This window comes from Prionailurus bengalensis, chromosome D2 (genome assembly GCF_016509475.1).
Source record: "Prionailurus bengalensis isolate Pbe53 chromosome D2, Fcat_Pben_1.1_paternal_pri, whole genome shotgun sequence".
Lineage (NCBI taxonomy): Eukaryota > Metazoa > Chordata > Mammalia > Carnivora > Felidae > Prionailurus > Prionailurus bengalensis.
Genome location: NC_057351.1, coordinates 12,143,375 through 12,166,935, shown reverse-complemented (window position 1 = coordinate 12,166,935; position 23,561 = coordinate 12,143,375). Strand labels below are relative to the sequence as shown.

General features: G+C 38.6%; 1 protein-coding gene across 1 annotated transcript in view; it reads right to left on the bottom strand.

Moving 5' to 3' along the window:
* The window catches only part of HEATR1 (HEAT repeat containing 1), a 50,646-nt gene that overhangs the window by 11,736 nt on the left and 15,349 nt on the right, over window positions 1-23,561 (bottom strand). The window contains exons 15-32 of the mRNA XM_043596221.1: window positions 22,410-22,621; window positions 21,638-21,759; window positions 20,429-20,620; window positions 18,471-18,654; window positions 18,209-18,345; window positions 17,295-17,487; window positions 12,337-12,506; window positions 11,782-11,940; window positions 9,555-9,797; window positions 9,147-9,278; window positions 8,071-8,174; window positions 7,757-7,900; window positions 7,012-7,130; window positions 6,793-6,914; window positions 4,951-5,079; window positions 3,299-3,529; window positions 2,442-2,568; window positions 520-680 (exon numbers count right to left, since the gene is read on the bottom strand). Coding sequence (XP_043452156.1) covers window positions 520-680; window positions 2,442-2,568; window positions 3,299-3,529; window positions 4,951-5,079; window positions 6,793-6,914; window positions 7,012-7,130; window positions 7,757-7,900; window positions 8,071-8,174; window positions 9,147-9,278; window positions 9,555-9,797; window positions 11,782-11,940; window positions 12,337-12,506; window positions 17,295-17,487; window positions 18,209-18,345; window positions 18,471-18,654; window positions 20,429-20,620; window positions 21,638-21,759; window positions 22,410-22,621 — 2,881 coding nt within the window. The remainder of the gene's footprint in view (window positions 1-519; window positions 681-2,441; window positions 2,569-3,298; window positions 3,530-4,950; window positions 5,080-6,792; window positions 6,915-7,011; window positions 7,131-7,756; window positions 7,901-8,070; window positions 8,175-9,146; window positions 9,279-9,554; window positions 9,798-11,781; window positions 11,941-12,336; window positions 12,507-17,294; window positions 17,488-18,208; window positions 18,346-18,470; window positions 18,655-20,428; window positions 20,621-21,637; window positions 21,760-22,409; window positions 22,622-23,561) is intronic.

Here is a 23,561-nt window from a genome sequence, read left to right as displayed (position 1 = left end):
CAGAGTTACTACAGGCCTACGATTTGTAAAACACACACTATGTGTGAAGCCCAGTAAAATGTGCAATATGCCTGTGTACCACTTGAGATGGAATTATTGAGTCGCAGGGTTGATACATGTACAGCCTAACCAGATCATGCCAAATGGTTCAGGTACGCTCTGTTTTTTTCCTATTATCTTTTTTTTTTTTTAATGTTCTATTTATTTTTGAGGCAGAGAGAGAGCATGAGCAGGGGAGGGGCAGAGAGAGAGACACACACAGAATCCGAAGCAGGCTCCAGGCTCTGAGGTGTCAGCACAGAGCCCGATGTGGAGCTAGAACCGTGAGATAACGACCTGAGCCGAAGTTGGATGCTTAACCAACTGAATCACCCAGGCACCCCTGATTTTTTTCTATTATCTTTAAAGGCATGCCTCATGTTTTCATATTTGCCAATCTATTTTTACTAGTTTAAAAGATAGTTCCTTTAGAAAAAGCAAAATCATCTTGTCATAAACACATTTAAAAGAACACATCACCTTTCTGATAAAATTATTAGAAGCCAGGAGCTGAGACATGAAGGACACGGACAAAAATTTAAAATGCCGCAGCTGCTTGCTCGTGTGAGTGTCTATATTAAAAATCTGTAGCACCTCTTCTTGTGATTCACTTTTAGTTGATGCTGCTTTGGAAACAGCTTCTGAAAAAGAGCAACAAGGACAAGTGACGTCACTCATCTTCAAGCAGAATCTTTACAGACACAGACATAATGAGCAGAGTAAAAGGGATACGATTTTGCGAGGAATTTGTGAATCTGTCACACCCCGCTTTTCCTCTCCTGAATTAGTGAAAGACGCGTATTTACCAACAAAGTATCCAAGAGCCCAGAGAAGAGAGTAAGACAAAAACAAACAAAAAACAGGACAACTGAGACAAGCAAATGAAAGACAAAGACATTTAAAAAGGAACCTTTAAATGTTGCCTCCATTCCCAATTCTGAAGCCTCAGAAGTATTTACATGTTGGCTCACAACAGTCTGAAGGAGGGTCATCTCTAGCCTTCAACATTTAATTCTCAAAGTTTAAAGATGTATGTTCTAAAACTCTGTAGAATCCTATATCCGAATTTATCTAATATAAATGGGTTTGAGGGTGCAGTGATTGGGGAGTCCACAGTGGGCCACTTAAAAACCACTCACTGTCCTAGAGAGTGACTCAAACTGAAGGTTTCTCCCGTAAGCAGTCACCACGCACGGCTCTCCAGGCTCCTGGTCTGTCCCTGCCAAACCTAAGCAGACTGTGGGACCACAAGCCCGGCCAAACAGCTGGCCACACAGAAAACAGTCTCCATGGGGTCCTTAGTATCTTCTTTCCAATGCTCCTTGCTGCTCTGTTTCAAAGGGCAGAGAACTAAGAACACATCAAACCCTTTCTTAAACCAGTCTAATTGGTGCCGCAATTAGTGGAATTTTTTTCAAGACTCACATATATGGTAAAAATTTAATATTTAGTTACCAAAGTCGTGGCACCTGTTTTTTTTTTCCTGTCAACGTCTTCACAAATATTCTAATGAGAAGTTGAGACACAGCTAATACATTGCTGCTAACCTGCTGTCATTTTACTACAATTCATCCTGGATATACCTGTAATACTCCACAGCCAACACATCTACACAAAAGGACAGAGGTATAAAAGCCAATGTGCCGATTCGAAGGGGCACATGTACCCCAATGTTCACAGCAGCACTATCAACAGTAGCCAAAGTATGGAAAGAGCCCAGATGTCCAACTGACAAACGGATAAAGAAGATGCATATATACACATAATGGAATGCTACTGGGTGATCAAAAAGAATGAAATCTTGCCATTTACAACAACATGGATGGAACTAGAGTGTATCGGGCTAAGAGAAGGAAGTCAAGCAGAGAAAAGACATATGTCATATGATTTCATTCACATGTGGAATTTAAGAAACAAAACAGGTGGACAAAAGGGATGAGAAGGGAAAATGAGATAAAAAGAGAGAGGGAGACCAACCATGAGAGACTCTTAAAGAGAGAACAAACTGAGGGTTGCTGGAGGGGAGGTGGGTAGGGGGCATGTGTTAAATCGGTGATGGGCACTAAGGAGGGCACTTGTTGGGATAAGCACTGGGTGTTATATATGTGATGAATCACTGGGTTCTACTCCTGAAACCAATACTACACTGTATGTTAACTAACTTGAATTTAAATAAATAAATTTAAACAAAAAAGTCAATGCCAATGTGTGAGGAGAGGCAAGGAGAAATCTTACTTACCATTTTCTGTAAGGATTTGAGAAAGCACACCATCACATAAAAATTATTAAGTTACTTATAAAATCCCTTCTAAGATGTACCATGTGCTCTGAGGATGACCCGTCTGGTCTTCTGCACCTCTGGAGCTTTCAGATTCAACAATGAACACCTGATTATGACTGACCTTCTTTGTCCTCTGGCAGCTTCATTAAGTACTGAAGAATATTCATCAAGCTTTGTATCTGATGTTGGACACTAAATTCACAACAGACTGAAATCCAAAATTCAGTGTCTGCCTCTAAAATAGCATCCTGTATAGAGAAAATAAAATTATTGAATTTATCCCTATTCGATGTCGAATTTATGTAATTATCCCTATCAAATTTATTAACTAAGTACAAATGATGGAAGTATTTGAAAAATATTTCTTGGCATGCAAAGGCATTACATACTGTTCCTTATAGTCACATGTTATCACCAGATGAATGAATTACTGAGCTTCTTAGCTAAAAATGCCAATTTATGAGAAGAATGTTGGCATTATTCCAGGATAATCTGCATTATGATTTTTAGCAGAACTGAACATACCCTTTTACTCAGAATGTGTCTACCTCTATTCCCAGATCCTGTGTCTAGAAAGTCATTTAAAAGCAGTCCTCAGCCTGTAAGTTCTGCCCTCATCCATCCAAACAGGGCTCTTCAAAACCACCACCATGTTGTAACCACTTTGATGACGTAGACATTCCTCCCTTTCCCCCAAGAAACGCCTTAAAAACCACTTTCAAGAGACACAGTTTAATCCAGCATTGGATTAAACCACCCAGCATTGTACTAGACCAGTTCTTAGGTCGAATCGCCTACAGCAGATATCAGTTGCTATGGAGGATATTCAGAGTGCCACAGGCTTGGAAAGCAGCTGTAAAGAACATCAAAAACCTCTTTACAAACAGTTGCGAGCAAGGACTGTTAAATCGACGTGAGCACCCCATGCTTCATAAACACAAACATTTTCCTTCTAATCACCCCACTCTATACTCTGACCTTTTCTCCACAGGCAGCCAGCACCACTGTTTTCGTGACATACTGTTCAAAAAGCAGGACGAGGAGGACCCAGAGGAATCTTTCTGCACCCAGCGTGTCGACAAGCTGAACGAGGATGGGCAGGCGCCTGTGCTCTGGGACGTGGGGCAGCGCATCCACAAATACATTCACGATTTTCACCACGACCTCTTCCACGTTTCTTGTGACTTCCACCGAGTCTCCACCATCAGACTGCAGAACAGCAAGCAGGGACAGTGAGTAGGAGCAAACAACCCTCCACAAAAGAAGCTTTTAAGTGGACACGGAATGTCCACGGCCTTCAGATGTGCCAGAAAAAGTTATCAAAAGAATCTGAATAATCAAAGACCTATCAATAAATATTCAAAGAGTACAGATGGGGTCCCAGGCACTGTTGGCTCCCAGGAGAATACAAGATGTAGGATGTGAGCCCAGCCCGGAAGATTCATCCTCTGTATGAAACAAGACTCACACGTGGAAAGAGAACACTAGCAGGCAATGAATGGCAGATGCCAAGTATGGGGCACTTACAACAGGTCTGCTCTCAGGCCAACCGGGAGGCTGCACATATCAAGCAGGACTTGTGCTCTGCCCCAAGAAGAACGGGTACAGTCTACATAAGCAGAGTACAGAAAGGCCAACAACTCCCTGCTGCTTTCAGAATAAAGTTCAAACCATTTAACTCTGGTACTGATCCTTCAAACACGGTTGTTGAATTAAAGAATGAATAACAACCTCTTGCACAAATGAACGAATGAACCAATGCCCTCCACTTCTCCGTCTCAACGCTGCACTCCACGAACTGACTGACGTCACTTTCTTCACACACACGGTGCATGCTCCCAGACCTCGCCTTTTTACCGAGCAAATCCTGCCCTTCATTTATGCCAGTTCAAATTCTATTTCTTCTGAAACTGTGGTCTTCGGGGCCGACATGTGCCATCCTCTATTCTGAACCCTTCACCACTCATCTATTCTACTGGCATACATGCTACTGTGCATACAGCTATTTTTTTTTTTAGATCTGTGTCCCCTACTTGTTGGGACCTGTTGGACAGACAATATCAACCAAATACCAAGATTAAAAGGAGACGGTGCTGTCATCCCTGGAACGGTCAATAATGTGAGAAAGGCATTAACAAGTAGGGGTAAACAGAAGACTCAACCAGATGACCAAGCTCTTTCACCTTCAAGGCTGCTTTTCAAATTGGCAGAGAGACCCAATCATCTCTTTGAGTACCTGGCTCTTAGAGAACATTTGGAAAATGTTTGTTGAAATTGCGTATTCACAAATTTGCCACTGGAGCTCTAAAATGTCCTATCTTCACTGACATGAGTAAGGGTATTATCCAACTGCAATGTCCTGAAATATACAGCAAATGTAAATTCACTGTCAGATTAATGCTAAGACATGTGTACAGTTATGCCCTCCCAGCAAAGCAGAACCAGCTATGCATGTTCATGTTTTTGGAAAGGACATTGTTACTAAGACTCATTCTTAGCTCCATCATTCTAAAATTTCAGAAGCACAAACACTTGAGCATTTCAGAAAAACTTGTAATGTCACTTAAGTTTCATACTATATACAATTATAAAATTAAAAGAATACAAACAATGGTATTAAAACAGCTTACCTGAATAAGTGCTGGGATAACCATTTTCACTGTCTTGTTAATAACTTGAAAACTGTAAGTATCATCTAGACGCATGACACTGGCTCCCATAAATGTGAAAATAGACATGATATTGTGTAGAACTTTATCCTGAAAGGAAACACACCTTTCAGCATTTTCTATTTTAAGCATATCAAATATTAATGATTCATTATAACTCAGTAATAAAAGAAGAAATACCCCACTGAAAAACAGGCAAAGGATTTCCAAAGACATTTCTCCAAAGATTAAACAAATGGTCACTGAGCACATGAAAAGATGCTCAACATTATCAGTTGTTCAGGGAAATGCAAACTCCAAATCATAAGATACTTCACACAGACTAGGATGACAAAAAAAAAAAAAAAAAAAAAAAGTAAGGGGTGCTTGGGTGGCTCAGTCAGCTAAGCATCTGACTTCAGCTCAGGTCATGATCTCAGTTTGTGGGTTTGAGCCCCCTGTCGGGCTCTGTACTGACAGCTCAGAGCCTGCAGACTGCTTCGGAATCTGTGTCTCCCTCCCTCTCTACCCCTCCCCTGCTCACACACACTCTTTCTCTCTCAAAAATAAACTTAAAAAAAAAAAAAAGACAGTACCAACTAGCAGTGAAGATATGGAGAAATTAGGATGCTCATATTCTGCTGGTGGTTACAAAATGATATTATAGATGCTATGGAAACAGTCTGACAGTTTCTTAGAATATTAAAGTTAACTTATGACCCAGCAATTCCACTACTAGGTATACACCAGAAAGTAGAAATGGCTTAAATATCCATTAACTGATAAACAAATAAGCAAAACATGGTATCTGCATACAGTGGAGTATTACTCAGCCATAAAAAGGAATAGATTCAAGCTTCAACATGGGTGAACCTTGAAAGTATGATGCTTAAGTGTTTTCACTTTAATGTTTCAGACATTAAAAAGGGCACATATTACAGGGTTCTTTTTATAGGTAATGTCCAGAAGAGGCAAACCTATAGAGAGAAAGTAGATTAATGGTTGCCAGGGCAGAAACTGTACTGACAGATGGAATGAGAAGTGACAGTTAATGAGCATGGTGTTTCTTCTGGCATGATGAAAATGTTCTGGAAGGAGATAATAGTGATGGGTATACAACTTTGTGAACATACTGAAACCAGTGAATAGTACAACTATTTAAATGGTTGAATTTAATGGTGTATGAACTATATTTCAATAAAAACAAAGAAAAATATCAATGATTCTTATTTGTTGCTGGATTATCAACTCCTCTGAGGGTTACTGACTCTCTTCAAAGAAAAAAAAATCCTAGACTCATAAAATTTAGCACATGATGTTAGTATAGAAAGACCACTGAAGCTCATGGAGAACCCCAGTTAAGAACCCGTGACCTAAATCCCCGATAGGAAAAAACTTCAATCTCTTCAAAAGATATATTTCTATAACGGACATGATTTCTCTAACTAAGGCAGTTTATAATCCAATTACTTTTCTCAAGTCACTGGTTGAAGCTGTCTGAGGAGAACAGGACAGTTAACTTTTTTCAAATAACACTAACACAGCTACACTGTGCTGGGCTCTGTGCGAACCATAAACTACCCAGTCACATCCTCACAACAATCCTACGAGAAGGTTACTATTACTGCCACTTTACAAAAAGAGGATCTGAAGCTTAGCAAGATCAAACAGCTCACACTGTCTCAGCTATTAGGAGACAGGGCTGAGAGTCCTGCCAATGAGACCCAAAGTCCACTGATTTCAAACCAGTGAGCACTTAGGTTATTTCCACTGAAGAAAGAAAATACCTAAGATATCTGCTGAAGTCTCAAACTTAATACTTACAGGAAATATTCCAGCCACAGTACCCAAAAGTAAAAGGGCATGGTGATGGGTCTGAGGCATCTCTGAAACACGGATGCACTGGACAATCAATTCCACATTGAACTTCTCCTCATCTAGAACATCTACAGTGACGAAAAAGAAAAAACTCTCTAAGTGGTAGGTACGTTCACACGCAGAGCAGTGAGTTCTTCCACCCTTTCCTTCCAACAGAGTACATACCCTTTGGTATTTTGCCACCTTCTGGAGAGAGCTTCTGGCAGATGTTAAGCAAACAACTAAGTATTAATTGTTTGGTGTATTCCATATTTCCCTGCTCTGGTAGCAAAGGTTCTAAACTCCTTCAGGACCCCCCAGAAAAAAAACATAATGGGAAATCAAAGAGTTACACAATTTCAGTGATACATTAAAGACCATTGTCCACAACACATACTTCATTAGGAATAACTAAAATATTAACATCAAACATAGACTGTAAACAAGATGTAAGATTCTAATGCTAATTTTTTTCTCATGCAGGTAGGTGCTTAATGTCAAACCCTCTCTGTTGTATTTTCCATGAACTTACTTGAAACCTTAGAGGACAACCTTGCAAATTACTCTGTTTTTTAGACAGTAAAAGAGAATATCCACACTACAGTGGCATATACCAGAACTATCAATCTAGTAATTTACACCTAAAAACATAGCAAGTTTCACCCTGTGTCTTTCAATACAAGTAAAGATGCCCAAGAGATGTGGTGTTGGAAGTTAAAAAGTAGGCTATACGAGGAGTGGTCACTTACTACACAACTTGGGGAACTGGCAAAGGGTACCTAAAACCTTTCATCTTTCAACTACAGTACTTGCTTTATTTTACAGACTAGTTAAGCAAGAAAAGACTGTTGAAAACAGACTGTTAGAGAAGACATGCAGGAATTAGAATCCTATTCTCTCACAGATCAAAGGCAAAGGCAAGTGTCATTACCTTGCTAGCAGGTTAAAAAGAGTCGGTATCAGTATCTGAGGACTTTTGAGTTTCTTTTTGTGCTGCAGTAATTCTAGGATGAGGGTTACTCTTTGCCAGTAAGAACCTCCAACTTCCTGAATGGATTCTAGATCTTGTGATTTTCTGTGAAACAGGTAAGAAAATATTAGAAAAGCAAACATGATGAATGCAAAGTAAAAATTATCATACCCACATACGTCAAACTGACAGGTATCAAAAAACTCGTAATGGTTTCATAACATTTAAGGCCTGGGGAACAAAGGGCACTTTCTCACTGAACACATAGCTCTTACTTCTGCTGCATTTTTTGCCTTCTTGTTTGCTGAATTGTGCCCAAGGACTTCGTTTTATCTGGTGGCTCCAGTTCTACTCTGACTTGTTCAGCATTAACAGAAATCTGAAATATGAAGGAAGAATGGTCGATGATACACTTGCACAGGATAACATCAGAGAAATATACGCTGACTTACTCTGGATTTCAGCTCAGGTCATGATCTTACGGTTCATGAGAATGCACCCTGCATTAGGCTTTGAGCTGACAGTATGGAGCCTGCTTGGGATTCTCTCCCCTCCTCTCGCTGCCCTCCCCCACTCACACTCTTTCTCTCAAAATAAACATTAAAAAAAAAAAAAAAAAGATAGTGAAAACATCCATGTCACTTTTACATTTTCCTATGACTCTAGAGCTCAAATCAATCCCCAAAGGCAAACACCTTATGTACTTCCCACATACCAAACCTGCATAAATATTAAAACACACACACACACACAAACAGGACTGTATTATACACACTACTCTGTACCTTAATTTGTTTCATTTAATGCATCTTAGAAATCTAAGAAAATATGTCAAAATTCTGAGAACTGCTAAAACTGGATAGAACTTGCCCATATTATTACCTATTTTTGTGAACTTGTTTTCTAAGTTATTTTTTTTAACAGCAAAACAAACACAGAATAACCAGGTGGTTATTCTGATGTACAGCTATGTTTTAATACACACATAAATCAACAAGCAGATTCTCAGTCTCATTATATGTATGTCATTACACAACTATATAAATTAAGTATAGCCTATACCCAGTTGAACATCCTTGCATAAACCAGATAGATCCCATTTAATATGAGTAAGATCCAACCTAACATACATACCCTACCTGCTTAACACTGTAAGTATTTCGCACAATAAAAATCATGATGAAAACTTATATTTTGATTTTGCACTTTTCTATGAGCTTCTTGTCCAGGATTCTTGTTGACGCTAACATCTGACTTCCTAAATGCACTGGAAATCAGAGGACAGTTAAACATGGTGTCCCTTGGAGAGAACAAACGTTAATAAACAAGTTACAGAAAGTTTGCAACTTACCCCTTTAAAAACACTGTTAATGGTCTGAGCACAATGTGAATTTTTACAGTTCACCAATAAATCAAACAACATGTGTAAAAGCTTCTGCTGAACTTTTTCATCTGCTATAGCTGCAAAAAATGGCTTTGTAATCTAGAGGGAATAGAAAAAAGGCAAGTGAGCTCAACGAACGAACATGAATTCCAAAAATGACCTTAAAGCCACTCTCTCTTACAACGTAAAATCATTACTCATTTTGTCAGTTAAAATGCAGTTCTTTTCGACACACATGTACATCACTCAATTTTGCAAAAACAGATCAAATATATTATATTCCTTTTAAAACATTTCCACTTAAGCTTCTCCAAGTAAAACAGTACAAAATTTAAAAGCTTGAACATATTTTAGTTTCTGAAAAAAATCACTGACCTTTTCAAGGGCTGTAATCTGAACGGTTGGCATTCCTGCACCAAGTTCCCTTGTTGTATGCACGGCTTTTATAAATATATCTAGGCTCTTTGGGTCCTTATGTAAAAGGGATGCTGAATATTCATTATATTTTCCCAGAGTGAGTTGCAAAATAATGGCCTCATCTTTCAGGACAGCTGCCGGGTCCTTTTGGATCTTTTCTAACAGTTGTTCAGCCATAGGCAACAGCTGAGAAAGCACCATCTAAAATTTGGGCAATTCAATAGTAAACAGTTACTGATATATAATTTTGCTTGCTTTACAAAGACATCCAAAGAGATGATGTTCCAAGACTGGGAGCACAGCCTGGAGAAAAAAGCCCCAATAAAGATGATCTCTTAGACATGAGAAATGGCATTTAATCCAATTAAGCACTGAAGTCTCCCCTGAAGTTCATTCTGTAATGGCCAAAAGCTCTAGGGGCGCCTGGGTGGCTCACTCGGTTAAACATCCAGCTTCTCAAGCCATGATCACACAGTTCATAAGTTTGAGCCCTGCCTCTCTGCCCCTCCCTCACTCATGCTCTGTCTCTCTCTCTCTCTCTCTTTCAAAACTAAACATTACAGGGGCGGGCACCTAGGTGGCTCAGTTGGTTAAGCGTCTGACTTCTGGTCATGATCTCAGAGGTTTGTGGGTTCGAGTCCCATATTGGGCTCTCTGCTGTCAGTAAGGAGCCCGCTTTGGATCCCTTCTCTCTCTGCCTTTCCCCTGCTTACGCAGTCTCTCTCAAAATAAGTAAATTTAAATAAATAAATAAATAAATAAATAAATAAATAAATAAATAAATAATTAAATAAAACATTACAAAAAAAGGGCTCTAAACCCTTCAGAGATGAATCATTTGAGTGTCCCAAGACTTTCTGAAAACAGGAAATACAAACTGAAGTCTTAGGCCACAAAAAGAAGTTTTAGCTTTCTCTAAAACATTGCATGTTTCCCCCAGAGCTTCCAAATTGATATAATATTAATTCATGTTATATATGTGAAGCCTTTAAAAACTAAACCAAAATGCTAGCAAATTATGGCTTGTGGGCCAAATCCAGAGGACCATGTATTTTTGTAAATTTTATTTACTGAAACATAGCTATGCTCATTTGTTTACGTAAGTGACCATGGCTTTCGCAACACAATGGCAGAGCTAATAAGTACCTGCAAGAAAGACTGTGTAGCCTACAGTGCCTAAAATACTTCTATTTGGTTCTTTACAGAACAAAATTGTCAATTCCTAGTTTATTTATTTAAATATTTTTAAAATATTTATTTATTTTGAGAGAGAGACAGAGATAGAGAGCAAGCAGGGGAAGGGCATGGACACAGGGAGACAGAGAATCACAAGCAGGCGATTCAGGGCACAGCTTGATGCAGGGCTCGAACTCACGAACCGGTGAGATTATGACCTGAGCTGAAACCAGAAGCCAGGCACTTAACCGACTGAGCTACCCAGGTGCCCCATCAATTCCTAGTTTAAACTCCACCAGGGATGACACAGAGCTGATAAATGCCACCTGTTTGTTCCCACCAGGAAAATCTGATCATGTGGTTTCCACACCACTTTATCCCATTTCAGTTCTCCAAGTTGTCGTCAGTCCCAGACTGGAGAAGCATCTAGGCATTTTTGGAACCCTAGGATGAAGAGCTTCTCCTGTGCTGACCAGCATGCTCCTTCACAGAAGCAGGTGCTTCACAACCTCTTTCACTGGGATCACAGGCTTCCTTAACAATATCATGAAAGCTATGGACCTTCCCCCCAGAAAAATGGTCAACCACATACATTTAAAAAATGAACAAACGATTTTGGAATGTTCACAGGCTTATGTCCAAAACTATTACCTTGTGGAGGATTTTCACCTGAAGAAAAGACACAAACCAACAATTTTTTCAGCAGTGCCCCTTCAGTGTTTCCCCCCATATGTTTTTTTAAATTCACTTAAAATCAAGTAACTGGTTAGGTAGGGATAACACACAATTTTAAAAAGGAAAAAAACCCCACAATATTTGCTTTTTGCATCCTGTGTCTTTTTCTACACTATAATGCTTCCCCCTCCCAAACGAGTAAGAGAATTTTCACTTCTGAGTGTGCTGCACGCATCTGCTTAACTCTTGGACACATCTTCCTAGATACGATGAGCAGCTCTAATAGTGCTTAGTAAGAACACACAAAACTACAAGCCGCCTGAACTGCACATACCTCACTGCTGACTTCCTGAAGTACTTTCATCAAATCCTTTGCAATATAAGATGGGGAACTATATACACAATTAAGTAGGTTTTTCAAAGTTTCTGATAATTTCTGATGAGATTTTAGTTTCTTTTCTCTCCGCAGTTCTTCAAATAAAGCAGCCAAATCCTAGGGCACCAAAAAGAAAATTGGATGAAAAAGAGCTAAGGAACTACAAAGGCTAAATGTGTTAATTATGGAAGATTCTTTCTCAAATGATGTGATGCTACTTATCATCTTTCATTTCCCCTGGAAAGGGTACCAATACCTCTCAGTTAGCTTATGATTAAAAGCCAAATACTGGCCTTTTAGCCAAAGAAAGCAGAGCAGAAATGAATGAAACATTGTACTCCTATCTTTTAAAAATGGGAGGAGAAAGATGTACAGATTATCGCCATCAGTTTCTAAATTCAGTGACTTAAGTCGATCAAAATCCCTATAAAGCAAAATGTCAAAGGAGGAGGAAACTGTTCGTGTGTCCATACAGGAGTGCACACATTCAACCTTCTCTGCAGAGGAATTTACCTGAGTAACATAGGTGGCATCTGAGGTGATCTCCTCTGTTTTAGGAACCAAATGATCTATTACCAGATGGAAATGAGACACCACTCCACTGAGGGCCTGGAGACAAAGAATGGAGGCCCTTCGTACTTCTTTTATGGGGCTTCCCAGATTAATGAGTAGAGATGTCACCACTAAAACCAAACGGAAAAAAATTTAAGTAGCAATTTAAAAAACTGAAACAGTACAAAACTGAAATAGCACCTAAGGGTAGATGTTGAAGTCTTCCCCCCCACTGAAATTCTCTCTCAAGACCATTCACTGTTTAATTATGTTTACCGTGGATATATGCGAGCTTACCCTTTTGAAAACAAATGAGAGCAGAGCACAGGGGTGTACATATGCACACACCCTGCTTCAAGAACTATCACATTTCAAATTTATTTGGAACTGTTTGACACCCGAGGGTGTGTGTGTGTGTTTATGTATGTATATAAAATCATTCTTTTAAAACTGTACTGTTCTCCATTGCATTTTCAGTATTATTTAAACCATTATCTTACTGGTAAGTTCAGCTGCTTCCAGTCTTTCAGCATTAAAACTGCTACAACAAGCATCTCCATACATACATACGTCTTGGTAAGTGTGCAGAGGAAACTTCTCATTGTGCACCATACTTTGCAAATACTTTGTCCTTAATTGTATTTTATAATTTTTTTTTAAGTTGATTTCTTTTGAGAGAACGCGCACACAAACAGGAGGGGCAGAGAGACAGAGAGACAGAGAATCCCAAGCACCGCAGAGCCTGATGTGGGGCCTGATCCCACAAACCATGAGATCATGACCTGAGCCAAAATTGAGAGTCAGATACCTGACTGACTGAGCCACCCACGCACCCCTGGAATTTTTTATAATGTAGAAGTTTCAGTCCCACTTTTCTTCTAATTTTGTATGATGCTTAGAGAGGCCGTCCCTGCTCTGAGCTGTTCAAGTATCTGAATCTATATTAAATATTTAGAGAGGCCACACGCACTCCATGTTTTCTTCTAACACTAGAGCTATGTTGTTCTTTTTTAACGTGAAATCTTTAATTCATGTGAAATTTTGTCTAAGGAAATAAGGATGGAGTCAACTTTTATTCAAATGTTTTCAAACGGCTAGCCTCAGATGTCCTATTTAATAACGCACCTAAGAATCCCACAGCCTCATCACTCACACATTCCATCAGTGTCTCAAACAGCTATTTCTGCCAACTACTACTTCTAACGCCGTGTCCAGTATGGTGATGGATTCAACAGGAACACTTTTGTTTTCCCAACTCTGCTATGAAGATGCTAGCTTTTGATTTGAGTATTTTTCTCATTACTCCTATTTTACTGCCACAAAATTAGAATTACTGATTTTTATCGAATGCCTTTTAAATTCTTGGAAAATGATAATCCTTTAACACTGATATGGCCAATTAAGAGTTCTTTATTTTGAACCAATTTTATATTGTTGGAATGAACTTTATTTGGGCAGATGCTTGCTTTTTAAGAATATGCTGGACTCAATTTACAAATATTATATTTAGAAATTTTGCATTATTATTCAAAGCAACTTGGTCTGTTGTCTTGTTTCTGTCTCTAAGTGTTGTCAATTTTCAATGTTATACTCATTTTAGACAAAGAATCTGGAAGCTCTCCTTTGTTTTATGCCCTGCTCAGTCCAACAGCACTGAAAAACCTGCTTTCAAGATCTGCCAGAATGCATCTGGTAAGATCAACTGGATTGAAGTATTTTGAAACTATGTCTCCGGGATAAAAAGACTCCTAAATTCCTCTCACGGTAACTGTTATTTAAGCTTTATTCCATGCTATCTGCTGGGGCAAACTGGTGACTTTCATTTTGCTACTAATGATCCATTCCATATATTTCATTTCTGGAATGCTAAGAAAGAGCTCAACAAACTGTCAAACTCTTCTGAGAAGGTCATGTAAAGGCTGGCAATCTTTCCTAGTCTCTGTAAGGTTAATTTATAAAATAAAGTCAGCAACAGCTGGAAATTTCAATTCACACAAAGGGCAGCTTCAGGCCAAGTCACTATTTGCTAAAATTCCCTGTATAGTGGTACAGAGCTTCCAGAAAAATCCAAATGCAAAAACAAATCAAAGTACTAAGTACTACAGTTACCACCTTCAAGTTAAATACTAGAACTCACAGTAAGCAAAAGCTACCTTATTAAAACTATCAGCTTTTAGGAATTTTCTTCCGTTTAAAAGTCTATGTGACTCTGTTTTCCCAAGTCATTTTATTTAGATTTAAAGCAGGATATTTTACCTAAAGATTGAAAAAAATACTGAGCTTTGGTTTTAAACTTATGAATACATTTACTATATTGGTCAAGTATTAAAAAACCAAAGGCAGTCTACATCTTACAAATGATGTTAAATGTTCATTTAACAAAACTCGCTATATGCAAGACTGAGCTGGAACGCATATCTCCACAGAAAGTAATAAATGTTGGTTAGATTCTTAAACCACTGACAAAAATTCATAAACACTGTACTGTAATATTTAAAAAAAAATTTTTTTTTTTCAACATTTATTTTTGGGACAGAGAGAGACAGAGCATGAACGGGAGGAGGGGCAGAGAGAGAGGGAGACACAGAATCGGAAACAGGCTCCAGGCTCCAAGCCATCAGCCCAGAGCCCGACGCAGGGCTTGAACTCACGGACCGCGAGATCGTGACCTGGCTGAAGTCGGACGCTCAACCGACTGCGCCACCCAGGCGCCCCTGTACTGTAGTATTTTAATATTGCAGTATCTTTTTCTTTTGAACAGTGTCACATTTTTAATAAACAGATTAAAACAAATACCAGCACCTCCCAGAGTCCTTACAGAGCAGGTGCAGACAGAAGCTCCCTGTGCACTGGAGTGGGTGCCCGGAGGCTGGGGGCACTGAGTGACCTTCCACACAGGCCCTCCAGGACTCCAGTGCATAGGCCTTGAGCTTCCAAGGGGAATTAGGTGCACCTGTCCTGGTTTCGGTGGGCTACTGGGACATTTCTAAGCAGCATAAATGCAAAAGTTCTTTAGGAAGAATGGAGGTGACAGATGACAAGGCAGAGGGGCAGACAGGGAGTCGATCTTGCAGCAATTCTGGGGAAAAGTGAAGTCTTTTGGTCCTGCTATTTATAGACGAAGAGACATCTATCCCTCAGGAACCTCTGCCTTTGATATCAAAAGATAATAGACATTTTATACTTAATTAGAAAATCAAAGTAGTTATGACCTCTAAATAAAATATACATACCTTTAACAGAAAATAACCATTTAAATAAATCAGGCTATTTCCATGCAATGGAATAGTCTGCAGACATTTGCAAGTAAATAAATTTCTGTGTTTACTAAGTAATAATATAGAACAATACCTACAACATATTAAAGGATTAAAGTTTTTAAAAATGTGCAGTATATCTTTCTCATCCAAAGGAAAAAACAAAACAAAACAAAACAAAACCTGAAAAAGCCTTCTTAAATTAAGTCCACCTAAAATCAGGGACTGCAATTTTATAATAAGTAGTAATGAAATAATTCATGGGATTTTATTCTACAAGTAAAAAATTTAAATACATACTTTACCTTGTATTTAATGAAACCTTGATTATAATGATTAATTATGTGCTCTTTCACAAAGCTAATGAAAGAGAAACACTGAGAAACTGTTCTGGGAAAAGCATATATCGTTCATTTTGCTTTCACAGAACATTTATAAAGAGTGATTTTAGAATAAAAAAAAAGAAAAAATCAAGAACATAATCAAATTTCCCAAGAGCCACTCTTGTTCCTTTGACATTAAAATCCTTCTGGTTTGAAGAATCAATCATATCCATCATCCTCATCAATTTCCTCATCTTTAATCACTACAGGGTCTAATTCTGTCAGATTCTCTCATTTGTCAATAGCTTGTAAATATCTATTTTTCAGTATCATGTTCATCAACTTCAGGAAATTCTGCATCTTTTACAAAATTTGCAAATTTCACTTTATCAAAAAATATAAATTTAATATAAGTGTTTTATTAGTGAGTGTCCAACCTGAAAATGACTTACACCTGATAGAAGAGACAAATCCAAGAAGGCTGTCAGAGTGGAGACCTTTTTATAAGTAGCTGAATATTGGAACTATACTAAATGATCTGGCTTCCCCAGATAACCCTGTAACTGCTGAAACTCAGAAAATGAGCAGGATATTAACAACCTATGACTAATCATCTGCCATTTTTATTATGTTTTGGTGATTAGAAGTAGTTTATACATACACACATATAGTTCACATATATGTATATAAATTATACACATGTAGGGGCGCCTGGGTGGCTCAGTCGGTTAAGCGTCCCGTTCGGCTCAGGTCATGATCTCGCGGTCCGTGAGTTCGAGCCCCGCACTGGGCTCTGTGCTGACAGCTCAGAGCCTGGAGCCTGTTTTGGATTCTGTGTCTCCCTCTCTCTCTGACCCTCCCCCGTTCATGCTGTGTCTCTCTCGGTCTCAAAAATAAATAAATGTTAAAAAAAATTTTTTTTTAAATAAAAAAATTATACACATGTAGCAGTTCACACACATCTACATAAATTACATGTATACACAGCACGTGAATGAGAGTGCATGCACATGTGAGTGAGCACTCTTTTTTTTTTTTTATTTTTGAGAGACTGAGCAGGAGAGGGGCAGAGAAAGATGGAGACAGAGAATCTGAAGCAGGCTCCAGGCTCTGAGGTGTCAGCACAGAGCACAACCTGGGGCTCGAATTCATGGACCACAAGATCATGACCTGAGCTGAAGTCGGTTGCTCAACCAACAGAGCCACCCAGGCACCCCTATGAGCATTCTACTTAAAAACAAATTAAAAAGAAATTCTCCAAAGTACAATCCACACAAACTACATATAGAGAAAGCATTAAAATTGGTCATGACGGAACGTAAGAGGCTACTCACAATACCTGGAGAAGAGACAGATGCCAGCTGATGTTTATTCTGTGCTTTCTGAGAAGAGAGCATCGCACACCCTATATAAAGAGCTTGGGTCCGCAGCACTGTTTTCACGCTGCAGTTAAGTGGATTTGAAAGGCTAGACCCATACGTCCATAAAACAGAAAAGAACTTGAAGAACTGAAAAACATCTTGTAGATGCACCTAAATTGAACAAATCAACAACAGGGAAGTTTAATTTTTACTCACATTCGGTTGGTTCCAAATCCTCTTTTCACTAGTGTGTAATTACAGAAAACAAATATTTCATTGCAATGTTCTGCTGCTTTGTCTCATGACTTAAAATTTTCTACACTTAACCAATGAGAAGGATGCAAATAAATTCAAAGGACTTGCTACAACTCTACATTTGAACACACCGAACGACAACAAAATGAGAACACTAAGCAGAAAACCAAGACGAGTGATGCTGGAGAGGCCTCATTAAGAAAGTACTTCAAAGATGGAGTCAGCATCACCAACTGTGTCAAATGCTGTGGAGGGGCAAGAAGCCAAGAACAAAGGCCTCGACCACTGGAGGTCACTGAAATTTCTTAGCTGAGTAGCACAATATGCTAAATCAGCCCTGTGAACAGCACTTTCTCACTGGTAATGGCACTCATCAACCAAACAGTCTGGGCTGTTGTGATTATGAAACACATTAACGGGTCTAGCACACTAGCATGCACGCAACAAAGTGCACCTGTGTCCTACCTACCGATTGGTGTCACGACAGCGCTACCTCACAGGGCCATGTTTATCAGCGCACACTCTTCACCATAATCAGCACACACTATTTTCATTTTCATTAAAACTGTCATAACTAAAATACCCTGCGATATCTTCTTAGAGGGAAGAGTATGCCTGAAAAAGAGGAGCTTCGTACCTTTATGAACAGTTTCATCAGGACCCTAAAATGAACGGCATCAGCACCGGTGAGTATCGTCTCAAAGAGCCCAATGAGCAAGCACACATAGGCCCTGCTGTCTTCTTGCAGCTGTTCGGGGTCCCACCACACGTCCTCTACACGGACATGGAGACAAAGAGACGGTAAAGAAACTTACGTGGACACACTGGTGCGAACTTTTCACTCAAGACACTAGTTCCATTTCTAGAGTATCGCATTCGAAAGTCACACTCTGTCCTACCTCTAGGAAAGGATTTAGGGGCCTTTAGCGCATGAATAAAATTTTTCAGTGAAAATATGAGTAAAACTGAATCCTCCACAGCAATATTCTGGGCGGTGTTGAGCTGTTCTATGTAATGTGTCCACAGTTCCACTGGTATCTCTCTGTCCATCATCAGCTCAAAATGCCATTCTGAGGGGATTTCCTGAAATGGTAAAAGAGACAAAGACAACACAAACAAGGGGTTCTGAACATGAGTTATACACAGGAGAACTGCAATGGATGTGTATGTCTGGGTAATATGCAAAATTGTGTCTCTGTGCATATTTATGTGAGAGAATTAAAAGCTTTAATCACATTTGTAAAGAGATTCAACCATCAATCACTATTTACAAAAAAAAAAAGATCCAAGTTATCCACAGTTTCATGTTACCTATATTTTCTCAACACACACATCTAAAAACAAACGTTAGTCACATATTTTGTGTTTATCAAGTGACACACTTCTACACAGAAAGGAGCTGGATTTCTTTTTTTTTTTTTTTTTTTTTTTAAATTTTTTTTTTCAACGTTTATTTATTTTTGGGACAGAGAGAGAGCATGAACGGGCGAGGGGCAGAGAGAGAGGGAGACACAGAATCGGAAACAGGCTCCAGGCTCTGAGCCATCAGCCCAGAGCCCGACGTGGGGCTCGAACTCACGGACCGTGAGATCGTGACCTGGCTGAAGTCGGACGCTTAACCGACTGCGCCACCCAGGCGCCCCAGGAGCTGGATTTCTAAGAGACCCTCCCTTAATGGGACCTTTCTCATGTCCCACTTTTACAGGTAATCTGAAGAGGATACATAGTAAAATCTCCAAACTTGCAGGTAATTCTGCAAATAAGCAGCAAAATGTGAGGTGTTTAGAAATTATACTGCAGTTACTAAAAAGCAGGAGAAAATATGAAGGAAAATTATGAGACTCTGTACAGGAGAGCACACAGCAGTAACCTGGAAGGAAAGAGCCAAACTTCTAAGAGAACGTCTCTCTGGAGGGATTTCACTGACTCAATATGCTGCTACAGCCAGAAAGAGGCCCATGATTCCCAGAAAGGGTACTAAATATAAAGCATTTTATCTGCATATGTGTGTGTATACATATGTACGTATATATATATATATATATATATACACACACACATATGTATACATATATATATATATATATATACACACACACCCAAATTGTTCACACTTTTAACACCAAGGGCAAACACCCTTCAGGTTACCACAATCCACAAAAGATAAGAAAGAAAGAATTCAAGAAGGGCTTATCTGGGCTACTTTTTTAAAATACAAAAATTTATTACTCTTTTTAAATTTATATGATTTTAGGTAACAATGACCATGACCAGAACTTGTAAAATCCTGAGGGTATATGTAAATGTGAAAAAGATGCTGACTCATTCTGCAAATCCTAAAATGAAGAGCCCTCTGAATGATGGAGGACAAATAAAAACTAAATACTATTACAGGGGGCAGATATTAAAAGAAATAATCTTATTACCTCAAGATACGGTACTAGGTAAAAATATAAACAACTGAAACATGTTTCTTAGCTGATACTGTCAAAGACAACGAGTAAGCTGGTGAGATCCAAATCTGATGTAACATTAAAATACAAAAGATCAATTCTTAGGAAACAATAGAATGAAGTAATATTTTATTCAAGCACTGACATACCTAGTGAATTCTTCATCATGAAGGATAGTTATGCATAACTCAGATAACTACCCAATAAAGATAATAAAGGGGACAGTCAACCATTACGTATAAAACATCACGACCTTGACATTCTGTAATTCAATTAACTTTTCTAATTCAGCATTCAACTGAATCCAAAGATTCAGCATTTCAGCCCCCAATTTTCAGTTTTGCTGTGATTAACAAGCCAGACCGCCACTTTACTCAATGTTCCAGACACTTTGCACTACTTACCACTGCAGTAATGACACCTTCAAGCTTCTTTATTTTTTTCTGCAACAAACTGAAGACTCTTATTGCAAATGGAAAGTGAGTTTCCTTTAAAGATGAACAGCAAGAAACCAGCACAGCCGTGACCAGGTGAAAAGTCACTTTCTGCTTCAGACTAAAGCAGTCCTTCTCCCCAAGGCTTATTAAATCCTCCACCTTGAAAAATAAACATTCTCCATTACTGGTAGCTCTTAGTTCACATAAAACAATTTTCTCTACCCCAGACCTATCTGGGTATTACATTTAAGGTGAGATGACAAATACAAAGCCTTTAAAAAGTAGTAAGCACTGACTTCTAAGTAATTAAAAAAATTAAAAAATTCAGAATTATAATGAATATAAATAACTGCACTTGGCAACCAGATAAATGCTTTAAAATTATACACCTAATGCCTTGACAAAGCTTTATTTACTAAGGCAAAAAAAAAACAAAAACAAAAAAATAACTTTTTGATATTTTGCTATTTTAACAAAAAACAGGATTTCATATTTTATTTAAAAAAAAAATTTTTTTTTTTCAACGTTTATTTATTTTTTGGGACAGAGAGAGACAGAGCATGAACGGGGGAGGGGCAGAGAGAGAGGGAGGCACAGAATCGGAAACAGGCTCCAGGCTCTGTGCCATCAGCCCAGAGCCTGACACGGGGCTCGAACTCCCGGACCGCGAGATCGTGACCTGGCTGAAGTCGGATGCTTAACCGACTGCGCCACCCAGGCGCCCCCTTATTTTATTTTTTTATTTTTTTAATTTTTGACAGAGAGAGAGAGAGAGAGAGAGAGAGAGAGAGACAGAGCATGAGCGAGGGAGGGGCAGAGAGAGGAAGGCACAGAATACGAAGCAGGATCCAGTCTCTGAGCTGTCAGCACAGAGCCTGACACAGGGCTCAAACTCACAGACCGCGAGATCATGACCTGAGCCAAAGTCGGATGCTCAACCAACTGAGCCACCCAGGTGCCCCCAGGTTTTCATATTTTAAATAAAAGGAAACGGAGGCAAAAAGGTACATATTATTATTAGTCTAATATAAAACCACAATAAAAAATTTATATAAAACGTAAAAGATATAAAACAATCTGCAGAATATACTTAGTCAAAAATGCAAACGTTATTTAAAAAAAATCTAGTGAAGCAACACTGAGAAATCCAGGGGTGTTCTTTGACAGCAAACCTACCATCTTTAACATTGAAGAAGGATCCCCTGAACTTATATTGTCAGCCAATAACGCAATCATCTTCTGATTTGCCACACCAATTAGCTTTCCTGACTCTGTGCTTTTAATCACATTTTCAAGAGCTGTTAAAAAAAAAAAAAAAATGAACACAGGGCCCTTATATCATGAATACTCACCTAAAGAATTCTACAGAGTAAGAAATTTAGGCAAAAGTTTTATAATTTTCCTATGAAGGTTTGCTCTGTATTTTCCCTTTTGTCCAATTCTGAATCTGTGTGTGGGTCAGCTTCCTTTCCACTGTCCAGCTGACCACGGACCGTGGGAACAGGGGCACCAACCCACTTCCCAACATAGCTGAAAATATACATATAAGTTTTGATTCCTCAAAAACCCATTAATAGTCTACTGTTAACCTGAAGTCTTACTAATAACATCAACAACACAGATTTTGTATCTTATATGTATTACATACTGTAGTCTCATAATAAACCTAGAAGGAAAAAAGTACTATTTAAATAATTCTAAGGAAGAGAAAATGCAGAGTACTGTACAGTATTTATTGAAAAATACCCACATTTAAGTAAATCTGTGCAGTTCAAATCTGTTGTTGCTTAAGGATCGTAGGTTTTTTGATCTTAGATTTTTGATCTTAAACAATCTTGCTGACACAGAACAGAGCAAATGTGATTTCAAATAAGTTACAGCCAATATTTGCTGTTGTTTTTTTTAAGTATTTAAAGTGTTTTTTCTACAAGGCAACTGAATTTCTTACCTTCCTTCCAGCCCCTTAATATCGGGTGCAGAGAGCAAATTCCTGATTTTGATAAATATATAGCGATTTTCATCTCTGCAGATTCTATGTCATCATTGATGATAATCATAAACGGCAGCAGATGTACCACCACCTGATTTGACAAGTGATCATTTTCTTTCAGTAGCTCTTCCTTAATTAATATGTCTGCTGCTACCTCAAGTACCTTGTACCTAAGACACAAACAGATTGGCTGAGAAACCCATTAGGAAACTTAAATTCAGCCCCAAATCATTGCATTGTCCCTGCTCAGCTGACATCATCCTGGTCTCAACAAACACATAATTCAGACACAGCCAACACAATCACTTAAAATCCATGCCAAAAGGTGAGTTACTTGGGAGAGCAATTTTAAACTAACTCTGTCAAATCTTTTTTTGTGAGAAATCATTAGGCTAACTATAATAACATAAAACATGTCACACTATATATAACTCCACTAGAAATCACAGACTCACTCATAATTTTAAAAAAATCTGAACACATACTATGTGCTACGAACTAAATATGATGGATACAAAACAAAAACCTGCAAGACATGCTCTCTTCCTCTAAGGAACTTAGTCATTTTTCCATGAAAAAAGCTTAAATGCCAAAAATGAGCTCATCAAATAGTACAGAAGGTAACCACATGCCTCTGAGCTTACTTTCATAAGTTCGTGTTTCATTATAAAGTAATACACTATCCTGGGAAAAAATAATTAAATAGAATTATATAAAGTAGAAAACTAAAACTTTCGGGGAGCCTGGGTGGCTAGTCAGTTAAGCATCCGACTTCGGCTCATGTCATGATCTCACAGTTCGTAGGTTTGAGCCCCACATTGGGCTCTGTGCTGACAGCTCAGATCCTGACGCCTGCTTCCGATTCTGCATCTCCCTCTCTCTCTGCTCCTTTCTCACTCGCACTCCGTCTCTCTCAAAAATAACATTAAAAAAATTAAAAAAAAAACACTCAAATAAAAACTAAAACTCCCTACTACCCTACTTCTCAGATTTCAGTATTATGTCACACATTATAGACTCTCACCATTTTATGAAGAAAAAATTTCAGAGAATAGTATAATGAAGCCACACAAATCCTAATTCTTTACATAATGCAAGAATTACATTATG